General features: G+C 23.2%; 1 protein-coding gene across 3 annotated transcripts; it reads left to right on the forward strand.

Moving 5' to 3' along the window:
* The first annotated feature begins 442 nt into the window (after positions 1 to 442).
* LOC114124150 (elongation of very long chain fatty acids protein 4-like) lies at positions 443 to 14,553 on the forward strand. 3 transcript variants are annotated; one of them, XM_027987332.2, is made up of 8 exons: positions 443 to 655; positions 6,490 to 6,561; positions 6,750 to 6,940; positions 7,924 to 8,007; positions 11,642 to 11,698; positions 12,998 to 13,103; positions 13,918 to 14,054; positions 14,122 to 14,553. In XM_027987332.2, the coding sequence occupies exons 2-8, from the start codon at positions 6,507 to 6,509 to the stop codon at positions 14,284 to 14,286; spliced, it is 795 nt and encodes a 264-aa protein (XP_027843133.1). In that variant the 5' UTR covers positions 443 to 655; positions 6,490 to 6,506; the 3' UTR covers positions 14,287 to 14,553. The 3 variants fall into 3 exon arrangements, with proteins under 3 accessions (XP_027843133.1, XP_027843132.1, XP_050060505.1); XM_027987331.2 differs by having other exon boundaries at positions 444 to 655; positions 6,457 to 6,561; XM_050204548.1 differs by lacking the exon at positions 443 to 655 and having other exon boundaries at positions 6,457 to 6,561; positions 6,754 to 6,940.
* Positions 14,554 to 15,093: the final 540 nt, after the last annotated feature.

The following is a 15,093-nucleotide window of genomic DNA, read 5'->3' on the forward strand; positions in this document are numbered from 1 at the left end:
GAAATACTCATATTATTGTCGGAAATATATACTTCTAATAATTATCTTGAGATTTTATCTTTATGAAGCACTTTGCAGTGACTAAGTAAACAATAATAAAATTAGTCATAAATAAATAGTAAAATGTGTTCAATAAAATATTTAAAAAGTTATTATCAACAGTGTATTAATCAATTCAATTAAATGTACTAAATAAAATTTGTTACAATTAATAACAAACAACATTGAAAAATACAAGCTTTAACAAAATCAATCTGTAAAGATTTTATAAAAGTATGTGATTTATTCAAATTAAAATGTAAGTACACTATATAGTAGTATACAAATGATAAGTTACATAATAATTCAGAAACGAGTTGCCTATCTATTATCTACGATTTTTGATTAGGTATTAAGTATACCTACGTCACTTACCTATAATTAATAGGATAATCACAAACGTTTTAGTGCAGTTGATATATTGACAAAGCCGTTGAAAGAATATTGTTCAGTTAAGAAGTTTGTTTCGTGTATACCGTATGGAGTATTCTCGACTAATAAACTTCAGTATTTGGCAGCACTATTATTAAGTTAATTGATAATATTTCGTTTACAATAATAAATATGATAAGTTAAGCATTGAAAACAACAGAAGCGCTATTTTTATATTTTAAAGGTAAGATAATTATTTAAACTTTAAATCAAATTAATATATTATTAAATTTAAACTGTCGTAACAATAGAATTATTTTTCTAAACCATGTTGAATTGTTTGTTATTAAGAATTGAAATATGAGAAAAAAAGGGAAAGAATAAGTTAAATATTTCTGTATCTTCTATAAAGAATAAAGCTCAACTTTTGATAAAATGTATAAGAACCTTTCTGCAAAAATGATCTAACAAAAACTAAACTTATAATTTATCTTTGCAATATACCTTAAATTTTTTATTTTTGTTTGTTGTTCAATATTATATCACATTGTAAAATTTTAAAATGAATTAGTAATCAAATAAAATTCTTTTTTATATATAAAATTACAACGCATTTGAAATCGATTTAATACATTTTAAAAAAGAAACACTAATTAACATTTCTAATTGAATGAAAAACATTCGTTGCTTAGTCAGTTACATTCTAACTTCATTTAAAATTTAAATTAACAAATAATATAAAAAAAAATAATAAACAACAGCAATAATTATTTAAACTGAATGTGATAATTTTCTTAAAAATTATTAAAAATTTCTTTTCCTTGACAAATAGGTGCATTTAATCCAACTTTAGTTGATTTGAACGAAATGTATTTTTATGAGTTTTTATTTATAGCTAAAAAATAAAACCATAGAAAGTTGTGCAAATATTTACTTTATATTATTAATAAATTGAGAAATGAATGTTACAATGATGTGTATGTGTATGTTTTTGGTGTATGTCTATCATTGTCATTTAGAACAGTGAAAATGCTTCGATGGTGGTTTCTAAAAGAAGATTGGATTTAATTGGCACTTTCAAGGAAAGAGGTCAAAAAGTAAAAAATTTAAGCTGTTGAGTTCTTAATGACAGTAAAAAAAATATACTAAAAAACGGAAATATTTACTCATCAAAGTCGATTTTATTTTTTTAATCTATGTAATTAATAATCAAATAATTGTAAATAATTTATAATTAATAAAACATTTATAATAGCAATTTCTCGACTTGAGAAAATATAATTTTCAAATACGTATTTGAGCTTAGATAACAAAAAAAAAACATACAAATTGTATGCAAAATTCGTGTTAAGTTCACAGCATAAATATTTTATGAACGTTATCAAAGTATAATGATAAAATTGGTTAACATGCATACAATAACGATTTTTCTTTTTATTATTTTATTGTAGGTTATTCAAAAAATAGTCATCGTTAAAACTTGAAACATTTTACTAAGTATTACTTAGATTATTGTTTTGTAAACACTATATATAGTACAATTTGTTTCTATCATTGCCTTTTAGGACAGTAAAAACGCTTTGATTTTAAACTTTGAGGGTGATTTCTAGTGGAAAATTAAATTTAGTAGGTACATTAAAAGATAAAAAATTAAAATATTCCAGTACTTTTCTTAAAGATCAAGAAAAAAGAAAATACAAATTAGAAAAACAATCATTTTTATACTAAACCAGTTTAAATTTCATTTTTTTAAGCTGTTCTAGGTACTTTTCTACAAAATTAAAATCAATAAATATAAATTAAAAATTATTCGCTTAGTCAAAATTCTTGAAAATTTAATGCAAGATCCCATATTTATAATTCTTATTTCAATATAAAAATATATAGACAATTTTTATGTATAAATGTGCATTTAAAGTTCGAATTTGGACAAAATTACATGCTTGAACAATGAATAACGATGTCAATTATTTTATTATACGCAACTAAAAATCATTATTCGATGAGACTTAAGAATTTTAAGTATATTATGAATTTTATTAAACATAATGTCATTTTCAAAAGTATGAAAATATGTGTATATTAATTTTAAGAAATCACCTATTTATACCATGAACCTATCCACGCAATTTGAGGTAGGTTAAGTGGTATTGACTCAAAATGTTATAACAATAATAATATAATTTATTATTATATTAATTAAATATTAATAATATAATAAATAGTTACAGTATTTTTTCAAAAATTAAATCCATCGAAATATTAAAAGTAAAATAAATTACTTTAATAGCAATATCAAAAAACGTATCGTGAAATACACGACTCATACTTAATGATTTAGGCTGATGGCAGACAGTTTCCTCTCAAAATTGTTTTTCGTATACAATGATACATCAAATTTGAAAACATTCATTACCGTAACTCACTTGTCACCTACTATACTGATGAGTGGTGTCCGCTTTTCCACCGTTTTTGTCATAGATTGGATATTTTTAAACGAAAACACTATTTCAATTATTTGCTATAATTTAAAAAATATTAATCGTAAGAACTGAAAACTATTTGCTATTAAGTATTTTATAATCAACTAAACACAAATACACAATGTATTTATACTAATCTAATGTAGTAACGTACAACGAGTGCTATTTATTAATTTACTAAAAATTCATTATTTTTAAATATTATAAATTTATAACCAACATTTGTATGTTGTAATATGTCAACGAACATCTTTTGAAATATTTGAATACAGAAAAACAATATTAATAATAATACTGCTACGTATTCAGATACGTTCCTAACTAATATATATATATTTCAACTATTTACGGTGTATCGAATGCTCGGATCTATTTTATTAATAAGCCAATTATATATTTCTACCATGAGTCAGCAGTCACAACTGATGGGTAATTATATTATGCTATACAGTATTCACCGTGTTAGGACTATTGATCACAACTTCCGCATTTTCTATTTGAATATTCAATGCAAATGATAAAAGATATAACTTTTGAAATGTTTATACAAATAATATTCTTATTGTTATTGATGAAAACTAACATAGTTATATGGCTGTATAGGATATAGTACTCTGTATAATAAATAATAATTAATAACACATACAGTGCGTTTACATTATATATTTTATAGTATGTCTAAAACCAATATTTAATAAACATTTGGAAGACAAATTGTGTAAATAAAGGATTATCTATCATATTCTATTTTCATTTAATATCGTTTTATCTATATATCTATTTTTATTATTTTTATGTATGTCAATACGAATAATTCTTTCTTTTTCTTCCTTATTGTTAACTTATTATCATAATAGTAATATCAACAACTATCATTTTATTTTTATATTATTTTTCTTTATTATTATTGATTTAATGTGAATTGGACTAAAAACTGTTAAGAATATAACACATTGCACGTAACTAATTTAGTAGTATTTAATTTTTCATAAATTAAAAAGAAGGAAATATGAAACCACTTAATTACAATTAAAGCTAAAAAAAAAATACTTACTCATATTTTACGTATTTTATGTGCCGATATAAAAATAACGATTTAAAAGAATTAAAACAGATAGGTATTATTTAACAACTCTACCCTTAGCTATTTATTTATGTTGAATCATTACCAATAGTTTGAGAAGTGAAATACTCATACTCACGTGTAATATTTATGAAAAAAGATTTAAAATAATAATCAATCACGGCCTCGATAGTGTGGTATCACGGGATTCATGATTATTACCTTCTTCATTCGTACACATCATAACGAAATACATTTACCAGCGACAATGCAGTTTTATTATTTTTAACATTAGAATAAATTGAACTTTTGTTATCAAACACTTCAACCTTTAGAATAATTACTTTGTTAAATCATGCGATGTTTCAATCTTAAGGTAAATTATTATAACTTGTAGATACCAAGTATGATACTACATACATATACGTACAACATAAATTGCAATTTAAACATTCTTACATCCCACGTTTTAATATAGTTATAGAAAAAACCTAAAGGAGAACACTGATAATTGTCTTATCTATTGTTAATAGGTAAATATACTCTAATATTAAAAATAATAAAATCGTATCGATTATGGTATTATAAATGTAATACGTTATGTGAATATAAGACGGAGAAAATAAATACGAGCATAACGTCGTATAAAAAATTACTTATTTAACACGTATTATCTCAACTTATAAAATGGAGTTCAGAATTATTGAAAAAATACAACTTTACTAAGTATCAGATTATTTATTACGCGAGATCACAAAATCGCTATTCTGATTATTTATCACTAACATAAAAACATAAAAATAGAAAAATAAGAAATAAGTACATCTTATGCTAAGACAATGCTAATTTTTTAATTTGATTTTGCATATAAATGAAGAAATTATGAGCTTTTTTTGGTTTTAGGACATATTTCTTCTATTTCAAACTTTTTGACAAATATTATTTTAATCAATAAATAATTTTATCAATATTTTCCTCGATGATGTTTTTATTTAATTAAATATAGGTAACTAAAATTGTTAGAATTAAATTTATTATCTATTTTTATCATATTTTTGTTAACCAGATAAAATGTTTTCCTAAAAGTGCTTGGAGATTGCTGCATAAAATATGAGCAGTAGTTATACTTGGCTGTTGTAAAGTTATAAGTTGTAACTAAATAAAATGAATTCATTACAATAGTAAAAAAAAATAGTTTTTAATTTAAAAAAGTGTATTTTAAAATGCATAATATTCTGGATGTTTAAGGGCATATTTAATAACTTTTTAGAGCCTTTTAATCACGTTTAACACATAATAACAAAGAACGAATAAAAAACTACCTATGTCTTATTTTCTATTAGTCTTGTAAAAGATCTCGATGGCACTTACGCTTCCAGCGTCTTGGCAAAATACTATTATATTGAAATACTTTATTAGATTTAATATGTGAAGCTAGACGATTATGAAATCTTTAATAAAAATATGTTGCTTCTTTATTTATTGTTTTTATTTTTAGATTATAATGTGATGCATGATTAGAAAAAGAGGAAGCAGAAAGTTAATACTATATTTAGATTTTACTTTTTAGCATTACTCCACAACTGAAGGCTATAGGTCCATGTTAGTTTTAGGATAGTTTTCTATACTAATAATTTAATTTTTATCAAAATAAAATTAATAATTATTATTGTTAACTTAAGTTTTCAATATAGTACATAGACGATTGTTTAACGATATTGTTTGTCCCTTAGTTCTAGCATGATTGACTTGCGTTAATCTTTGTTTTAACGTTAGACTAATGTATTTAACTAATGGAGAAGATGAAAGAAGAACACCATAGAGAGATACATTTTGATATAAGGCTAATCCAAAAGTGAAAGCTATGTAAATACCTAGACTTATTTTTATTTACTTTGAAGCGCCATTTTGTAAACCAACTGTCCATGTTTTCGAGCTGGTTTTGTAGATTAGTTAATACAATGAGTGAATCGGAATTAATAGTCATATTAACTTATCATTAATGTAATCGGCCACTTAAATAAATAATTTTGAATGTTATATTTTATATCATTTGGATTAAAGGATTTGACTATCAAAGTAAGTGGAAGAGGAGAATTTAAATATTTTTCAACCACATTCAACTTAATAATGTCTTCAATGTTTGAATGTGGTTAAAATGTTTCATAGATGTGGAGTTTGAAAAGTTCAATCTTCTCTGATTCAGTGGATGTAAAACTGCCATTAGATTCTTTTATAGGTAGCTCTGGTGTTTTATCTTTAAGTACTTGTTTTGTCGCTCTCTAAAGACTACCGTCCTTATAGTGAGATTTGTTAAATAATATTGAAAATTCGTTGTCATATTTTAATCAAGAATATTTTTCAGCGAATTTTTTAAGTAGTTAAAATTTTGCTTATATAAAGATAGACGTGTGCTCAGATTGAAATTAATTGGAAGTACTACTTTACTGTTTGAGGCTGACTAGATGACATATTAATACCTAATCATTATTTTTTTAGGTAATCGATATTTTATAATAAATAAATTTACAGAATTGATTCACAAAATCATGAATGAAACACATACTAGTCTTTTACAACAATTATACAGTGAGATAAAGTCAGGTAAGTTGATTCTTAATATAAAAATGTACCTAGGTTAATTCTACAATAGATATTATTATCAATAGGTACAAATGTACAATCATTGTGTATTTTATTTAAATTGATTTGAATTTTTTTTCCTATAATAAACATTTTATAAAATTGCAATTAATACATTTTGTACTTCATATTATAATGTTTTCACTTAGACAGTACGGTAGACTCGTGGTTATTTGTTAGTTCACCAAGGTCAATATGCATTATTTTAACACTGTACTTGACATTTGTGCTCAAGCTTGGTCCAAAATTCATGGAAAAGCGAAAACCAATGAACATCAAGTATATAATCCTATTCTACAACTTAATGCAGATTATATTTAATAGTTACATTTTGACTTACGTGAGTTTATAATAATTATGAATGTTATAATACACAATTATTAGTATTATTATTATAATTTTAAGAAATATTTTAATATGTATTCAATTTGAAATTGACCTGATAATTCGTTTTTTTTTTTTAATTCAATAATTTGATTAATTAATCATCAATCACATATAAGTAACATACTTTAATAACAATATTTTTAACTCTTAAGACTTCCTAAAAACGATTTACCAGCATGTGTTACCGATGTCTTACAAACACATAACATACAAAGTTTTACATTATAAAGAATCGATTTTACACGATTATTTTGAATATTGTAGAAAATTAATCCTTTATTAAATTTAATAGTAAAAATATTATCTATGACGCGTATAAGTTTTTAAGTTTTTTTTTATATTTTAATTCCGAAACAAGTCATGAGTATTTTAAAACTATAAATTGCCTGTATATAAAATTTTTACATTTATCCTGGATTCTTCTGAAAGTTAAATTTGTATGCTCTGCATTAGCAAGAAAAAGGAAACACATAATACTTAATAATATATTAACATTTTGAATATAATAATATTAATTAAATTAGGTATGTAGAATATCATTAATTAATTGATATGTTGATCAGTTACCATACTAAATTATTTCAATCTTAAAATAATATATTTAGTTATCAAATTTATATTTATTTTTTCATGCATTCAAATAGGAGTCTGGAGTATAGATGGTTAATATAATAATGTTTAAAAAAACAAAATAACGCTGAAAAGATGTAAAAACTAAATATTAATAAATATTTTAAAATAAAAATATGATAAATATATCAATAAATATTATTGTTGCTTTGCATAATAATAATAATTATTATAACTAGAGTCCTAGAACATTAATTTTTGTGTGAATTTTATTATTGTATATATATATATTATATTTATGATTATAAATCTATTCTTGAATACATTGATCATTAACTTATTTTAATAATGAAATTTACATTTTAGCAATTTATTAGACCAGAAGTTGCTAGTTATTTATGGAGCCATTTATGTCATCCAGATTCTACTAAAAGCACTATTGCACATGAGGTAAGATTATTGTGTATTAAGTATTATAAACATTATATATAATTTTGTTTACATTGCAATTGTTGGTACCTCATTGTCAGTATTACAAATTATTTTAAACCATTGCAATATTAAATTAATACTTAATACAAAATTACTTAAATTACAAATACTTTCTAATTGGATAAAAAAAAAACCTATAAATCGTTTAGATAATTTATTTGATCAGCATTATTATCAATGACCAATTTAGATTTTAGACGTTCATAAAAAAAAAAAAAACAGTAATAAAATATTTTATAAAATAATAAGTTTTTACTTAATTGTCAAAAATATTTTTAACCTAAATATTCATAAATCGGGAAAAAGTATGATACCACAATGGTGCCAAATGTTACCTTAATGGTTAATAATTTAAAAAAAAAGTATTTTATTTTTTATTTTTTTAACATGCCTTACCCTCAACGGTCATTTAGATAAATATACGTTTTATATTAAATTAGGTTAAGTAGATTTAAAGAAATTTAATATTTATAAAGATAGAATTTGGGTCCTGATTTAGCAATTAGGACAGTGATTCCGGAAGTTAAAAATTTTCTTTTTCCTGGATATATAATATGCGGTTTTCGGTTAAAATATGTCTTATGTTGATATGAACATCATAAGATGTCTTCAAGTACATAATACAGAAGTGTTTTATTTTACCATTAAGTAGCCATTTGATAATGTAAATCTAGTTATAATATTACTTCATAGTGAAACAACATTACGCAATCAAAAAATAATTAAACGTAAAAATTAAAAATAATTTGATTTAGTAGCTATTTCTTCCATGGGTCTTAAGTTGCAATAGATATTATACCTAGTTTTCTTAATGAATAACGATTTAATCAAATAATTAAAAATAAAGGAGAATAAAATTGTATAAAACCACACATATATATATATATATGAGACGAACATCTTCCAATTCAATAATTAGGGTTTTAAACTAACGAATGGAGCAACAATGGCAAATCCATTATCTACTTTCTTAGATCAGGTCTTTAAAGTATTTATATTAATCGATTTAAAACAGACACTAGAGAATTCTTGGACAATTTCCTAAAATTTAGATAAACTATGTGAATGAATCAATGAAGCAATTATAGATAAAGAACTTAACATAGAAGTATTCTACGAAAATATAACTGCCGATACACTTCAATAAAATACACAGAAATTGAATTAGAATTTAAAATGTAAATAAAAAAACTTGCACTTGTAGATACCTATGTCACCAATAACCTAAATCAATGTTGGCTACAAGAAATTACTTTAGTCTATGTTTGATATGACGATAATAACTTTGCAATGGAATTCCGTAGGTATTTAATAAATTAAGTAAATTGTTTGTACATTTTAGGTTAATATTTTAAATTAAATAAATAATTTAACTGTATTAATACTTTAATATAATATCTAAAAATAAAATCTTTAAATCGATGATATTTTTATCCATATATTGTTTTACTATAGCAATAATTTTGTTATCTGTCCTACCTAAGTCTGTAAATAAAAAGAAACATAATAATATAATATCAATAATAACGTGTATGCAATATACATATTATGCACAATATCTACTTCAAATTAGAAAGTATATTTTAATATAATTATCAATTATACCTACAAATTTAGTGATTATTATTTCCATTGTAAATAGCTGGAATATTGATTTTTAATAAGCCACCAGAGCACTATTTTACGACTTTAGGTACACAATTTAGGTAGGTATACAAGCAATTATTATAAAATCTTAAAACTATAAATATCAACAACGACAATACTAATAATATAGATTTTGATGTTTGTAAAAATTATAAAAATTAAAAATCAAATTAATATCATAAAGATGTTTGACCTATTATATTTACTATTATACACGTAGTGAAATAATATTAAAAAAAAAAACAATATTGTTGATCATATTCGTAAAAAAATATATTATTCATATTAAGTGTATTTATCTTTCATTATTGATAAAACATAAAATATATTTCACATATTATAATAAATTTATATAATATACATAGTTGCAATTAAATAAAACTACATACTCTATATAGTTGTGTAGAATACGTGGCACGATATAAGATAGATCTAGTCGACGATTTCATCATCACTTGTTAAGTCGAGTCTACACGATGATAGTAATATACCTACAGTAATGCAATTTTAACAGCTAATATAATGATAATTTATTTAAGAGACTGTCGTGATAATAATATAAATAAACCTATAATCGTTGCTATTATAACACATAATATCATACTATCAAACTTACAATGATAGTTTATTGTAGATTTAAGTAACTTGAGACTTACCTAAAAATATTTTTAAACACTAATATTAAGGTCCAATTTCAATAAAAAAAGCGCTTTTTTTATGCTCTAAACAATACATTCTAATTAAATAATTTGATTAGATTTAATGACATTCTTATATTATTTAACAGGTATCCATAAAATAATTGAACAGAATTAGTATAATTTAACACTACCTTAGTTTTATATTTTTACATTCATGCTTATATAATGAATATGTCCCCAAGATAATGTATTTCACCGATAAAAGTCATCTGAGTACACGGCAGTACGCCATACTAAGTTCAAACAGAATGATGTGTATCTTTGCATGCACCAATTCATCCGGCTTTTCTCACCCTCATATTTTTGGTTCTTGACTTCTTCGGATTTTAAATTTTAAAATACAGACTAAGCCAAAATAGCTCAGGATAATGTAAAAAATTGAATCTTTAAAATTAAGTCATTTTAACAATGAAAACTTTTAAAGCTTACACATTTGTTACTGACTTACTTGCTCATCATAAAAATTATAAAGCATTAATCTCTTATAGGTAGAAACTAGAAAAGCATACTTCACTTCGGCACAAAGAATCGTTATGTATAGTAATTTTTAAGTAAAGGCAAAAATCTGAAAACAGCAATTTTCTTAAAAATAGTACCACTTTATGGAAAAAGGAAGTTATAAATGCGTGAAATAATAATAATAATTAAGCATAGAGACCAAAAAATAAGCAAATAAGAAGTGCAGTAACTATAATGAGAAAAATTTCTATTGTTATAATATAGGATATAATATAAATGGCTGGGGCACGTATAAGTTCTTTGTTTCACAATGATGTACGTTTAAAAAAATTTAATAAAAAATAAAAATATAATACTAACTAGCTTAACTTTAATTTGAAAATTATAATTTGAAAAAATTCAATGATTTTTTTTCTCAATTTTTATCCAATTATTATTTATTATATTATTTTACAACTACCTATTTATGTTGTAGTATTATATAAAATATATATAATTTAAAATGGATCAGTATATAATATGTATCTAAAATCATATTATCCTCAATATAGTATTTAACATAAACACTTACTCTAATCATACAAGTACCTACACTTATCTTAAAAAAGGTTATACTTTATAGTGTGTAATAATTTTATCCCCCCCTCTAAGTCAACTATATCTTCGTATCAAACGAATGTATTGTCCATCTCAGCTTTGGTTTGAATTGTACAACATTAAAATTTTTGTTTATTTTTCTATTTGCCTAAAAAATATTAATAATACTAATGATTTATGTATTTTAGATACATACTGCTTCGTGGTACTTCGCATTATCAAAAATTATAGATTTATTAGATACGGTAAGTAAAAAACACTTTACCTAATAATAATATAAATTAACATTCAATGCATACAATTTTTTTAAATTACTAAATTTACATAATATAAATTCATAAAAAAATAAAAATAAAATGTTTTTATCGCCAACTCCATATTTAAATACAAACAAAATGTATTGCCAAGTTTTTTTTTAACCACCGATATCGCCAAATGAATCCCTGATGCATGATCTAACAAATTCCCGTAACTAATAAACGAAGAATCGTTAACAAATTCTAATTGTATCATTATTATATTAGTTAAACAATATGATATTTTTAAGTTAATACACAATTATAAATAATGGATTTCTTTTATTCGGATAACCTTTTAATATTTGATCTGGGTTAGTTTACTAAGGATTTGTTAAGAAGACACCGCACCCACATTGTTGTCTGAAACTTAAATTTAATAATATATCAATTAGTTATATTATCGAAAAAATTTTATAACACAAAATTAGTAATAAATTTATTATGTTTTACGTTCGTAAGACAGAATTTACGCATGTGAGTGTGGTGCCATTTTAATGTGACTCGATACCGACCGTTTTTAAAGAGTTCAGTATAGGCTGTTTCCGTTGCACTGCCGTCATATTATTGTGAATGGGTGTGTACTTTGTAGTATATTGTGTTGTGTAGCGTGTTTATTAGATAAAAGAGATAGCTGTGTGATCCCGCACGTACACAACACTGCACGCACATGTCATCAATCTCTTGACAACAAATAATATTTATTACAAAAAGGCGTAAATACTACCTATCATTTTTATGCACCGTTGTGATAAAACTAGTAATAAGATAAAAAATGTAAAAACATAGGTAGTATTTAAATTCATTATGAAGTTAAAACGAGAATGATCAATCAATTTTTCATTTTTTTTTTTTTATCCCGTTTAATCATTAAACGGTTTAAAATTTATTTAAATGTTTACATTTTAAAACCACATCCAAGCCCCCAAGAAATGGATAAAAGTTTACGTTTGAAAAAGTGAGATTATCAATCTTAAGTAAATTTCAAAACGAATTCATATATTTTTTTAGATTACTTATTGTAGTATTATTTTTATCGGTATAATGCACAAAAAGTAGGTAGGTATATTTTATTAAAAAATTCCAGTCAGTACCGAATCTTATTTTTACACAATAAAATAAGGGAACATACATTAATCAGTACACAAAATATGTTTTAAAATAAAAATTACTTTGATAATAAATATATAATATTAATCATATACCTACATACTTTAAATCATCTTTTTTATCTTTTTTTTTTAATAGGTGTTTTTTGTATTAAAAAAAAAACAATCGCAAATTTCATTTTTACATGTTTATCATCATGTTAACATGGTAATAACTTGTTTTGCCCAAATCAGATTCATCAAAAGTAAGCATTTAATATATTATTGTATATTTATATTCGTATTACATAATAAGTTTAAGTAAAATGTATGTTGTTTTAGTGTTCAAGGTTTTTCACAAGAGTTAACTAATTTAATACTTTAAGGTTATATAAGTTGCATGCACTTTGGTGTTAATAAATCTTTATTGACTCTGTAAAGTAATATAAATGCATTTTATAAGCTAAATAAGAATATTCGAAAAAAAAATGTATAGTTGCCACTAGCCAGTAGGTTAGGTTACAAAATTATTCTACAGGTTGTAAAATAGTGTACCTATCTTTTTTTTTGAATCTATATGATTAGAAACAATAATAACTATAAAAAAATCGTGAATATAATACAATATAAGTATTAAAATAGTTTTTAAGGTAGTAAAAAATTTAGGTACTGAAAACATTACACATTTTTACGTACCTACATATTGTTATAAGCCTATAAGCAAATAATTATCAGAATTTTCAGATTTAATTTATATATCTTTGATTCAAAAATAGAATTCAATAAATTGTATGTATCCAAAACCTAACAGTTTCTATTGGTTTAACTTAGGGGCACAAGTAATTTAATTAGGATACACATATCCGCTAACCGCGTTGCATTGATTTAATTATATAGACACAATAGGTACATACAATAATAATTAATGGTATAGTAATATTACGAACATGTTTTACATTATTATAATATCTGATATTCATTGTTCGTAACATGTATTTTACAGTGTTAAAAAAACATTTTTAACTTATTAAATTATCCGATTGTTTACTAATTATTTTACGATATCAATGTAACTAATAGGTGAAAATGCTGCAATCGGAACCATCATTAATTCATTTGTTCACGTAGTCATGTACAGTTACTATTTTTTAACAGCACTTGGGCCAAGCGTGCAAAAACATTTATGGTGGAAAAAATACCTAACCCGTATACAAATTGTAAGAATATCAATTCATAGCTCTTAAACTATAAATGTATTTCTAACAAATTATGTGTAATTTTCAGATCCAATTTATAATAGGTATACTTTACTGTATCGGCCTCATTGTGTTTAATTGCACTCATTCCAAATTATTTATTCTGTACATATTGGTCGACGTATTCATATTTCTTTATTTGTTTTTAAAATTCTATAAAAAAACATATAAATCGAAAGGCAAGAGTCAGTAAACCCAACAACTATTAAGATATTTGAATACGTGTGCATGTTTGTGTGTATTACATTTATGTCATTAATTTGTCATTAATAATAATACTTAATTCAATATTGATTAAAGTAAATACACAATAATGATTTGTTTTAAAATGTAAATTTACATATTTTATATCGTCTACATTATAATTATATTGAAATTTAAAACTAAATAATGTTTATTGCCAATATAAATTTATAAGTTGTGATTTCAACTAAATCATGTATTATATTTAAATTACACGTGTAGTTTATTTTACACTTTTTGAGAGTGCGATGTTTAAAAAATATTATTTATCGCATTTGTATTTTACGACGTATGTGTTTCATAGTATTGTCCATTATTTTTAATTATTATTTTGCTATGTATATTATTATTAATTACTCGTAATGTATTTATGTATTATCAAAACAATTACAACCGTAAATTGATTAAAAAATCAACTAATACGTCTTAATGTATAATACATAAGTATTTTATTGTTTTTATTCCATTATAGAGTATTTCTTATTTTCATAATTTTCATCACTAACTAATAATATTTTGCAACATTTAAAGCATATTATATTATTAAACATGGAATAATAAAATTATATTTTATGAACATTAATAATACATAATAGTTGATACTCTAATATTTTTAGCTTAGTATTCAACAATTTGTTAATCATTGTCAATGAAAAAAAAAATTAAAAATCATGACCTCATTTTATAAATTATATGAATTATGATAATCATATTAAAATTAGATTACAAAATGTTATTTCATTGTTGTCAATTGATT

This window comes from Aphis gossypii, chromosome 3 (assembly GCF_020184175.1).
Source record: "Aphis gossypii isolate Hap1 chromosome 3, ASM2018417v2, whole genome shotgun sequence".
In the NCBI taxonomy this organism is placed as follows: Eukaryota; Metazoa; Arthropoda; class Insecta; order Hemiptera; family Aphididae; genus Aphis; species Aphis gossypii.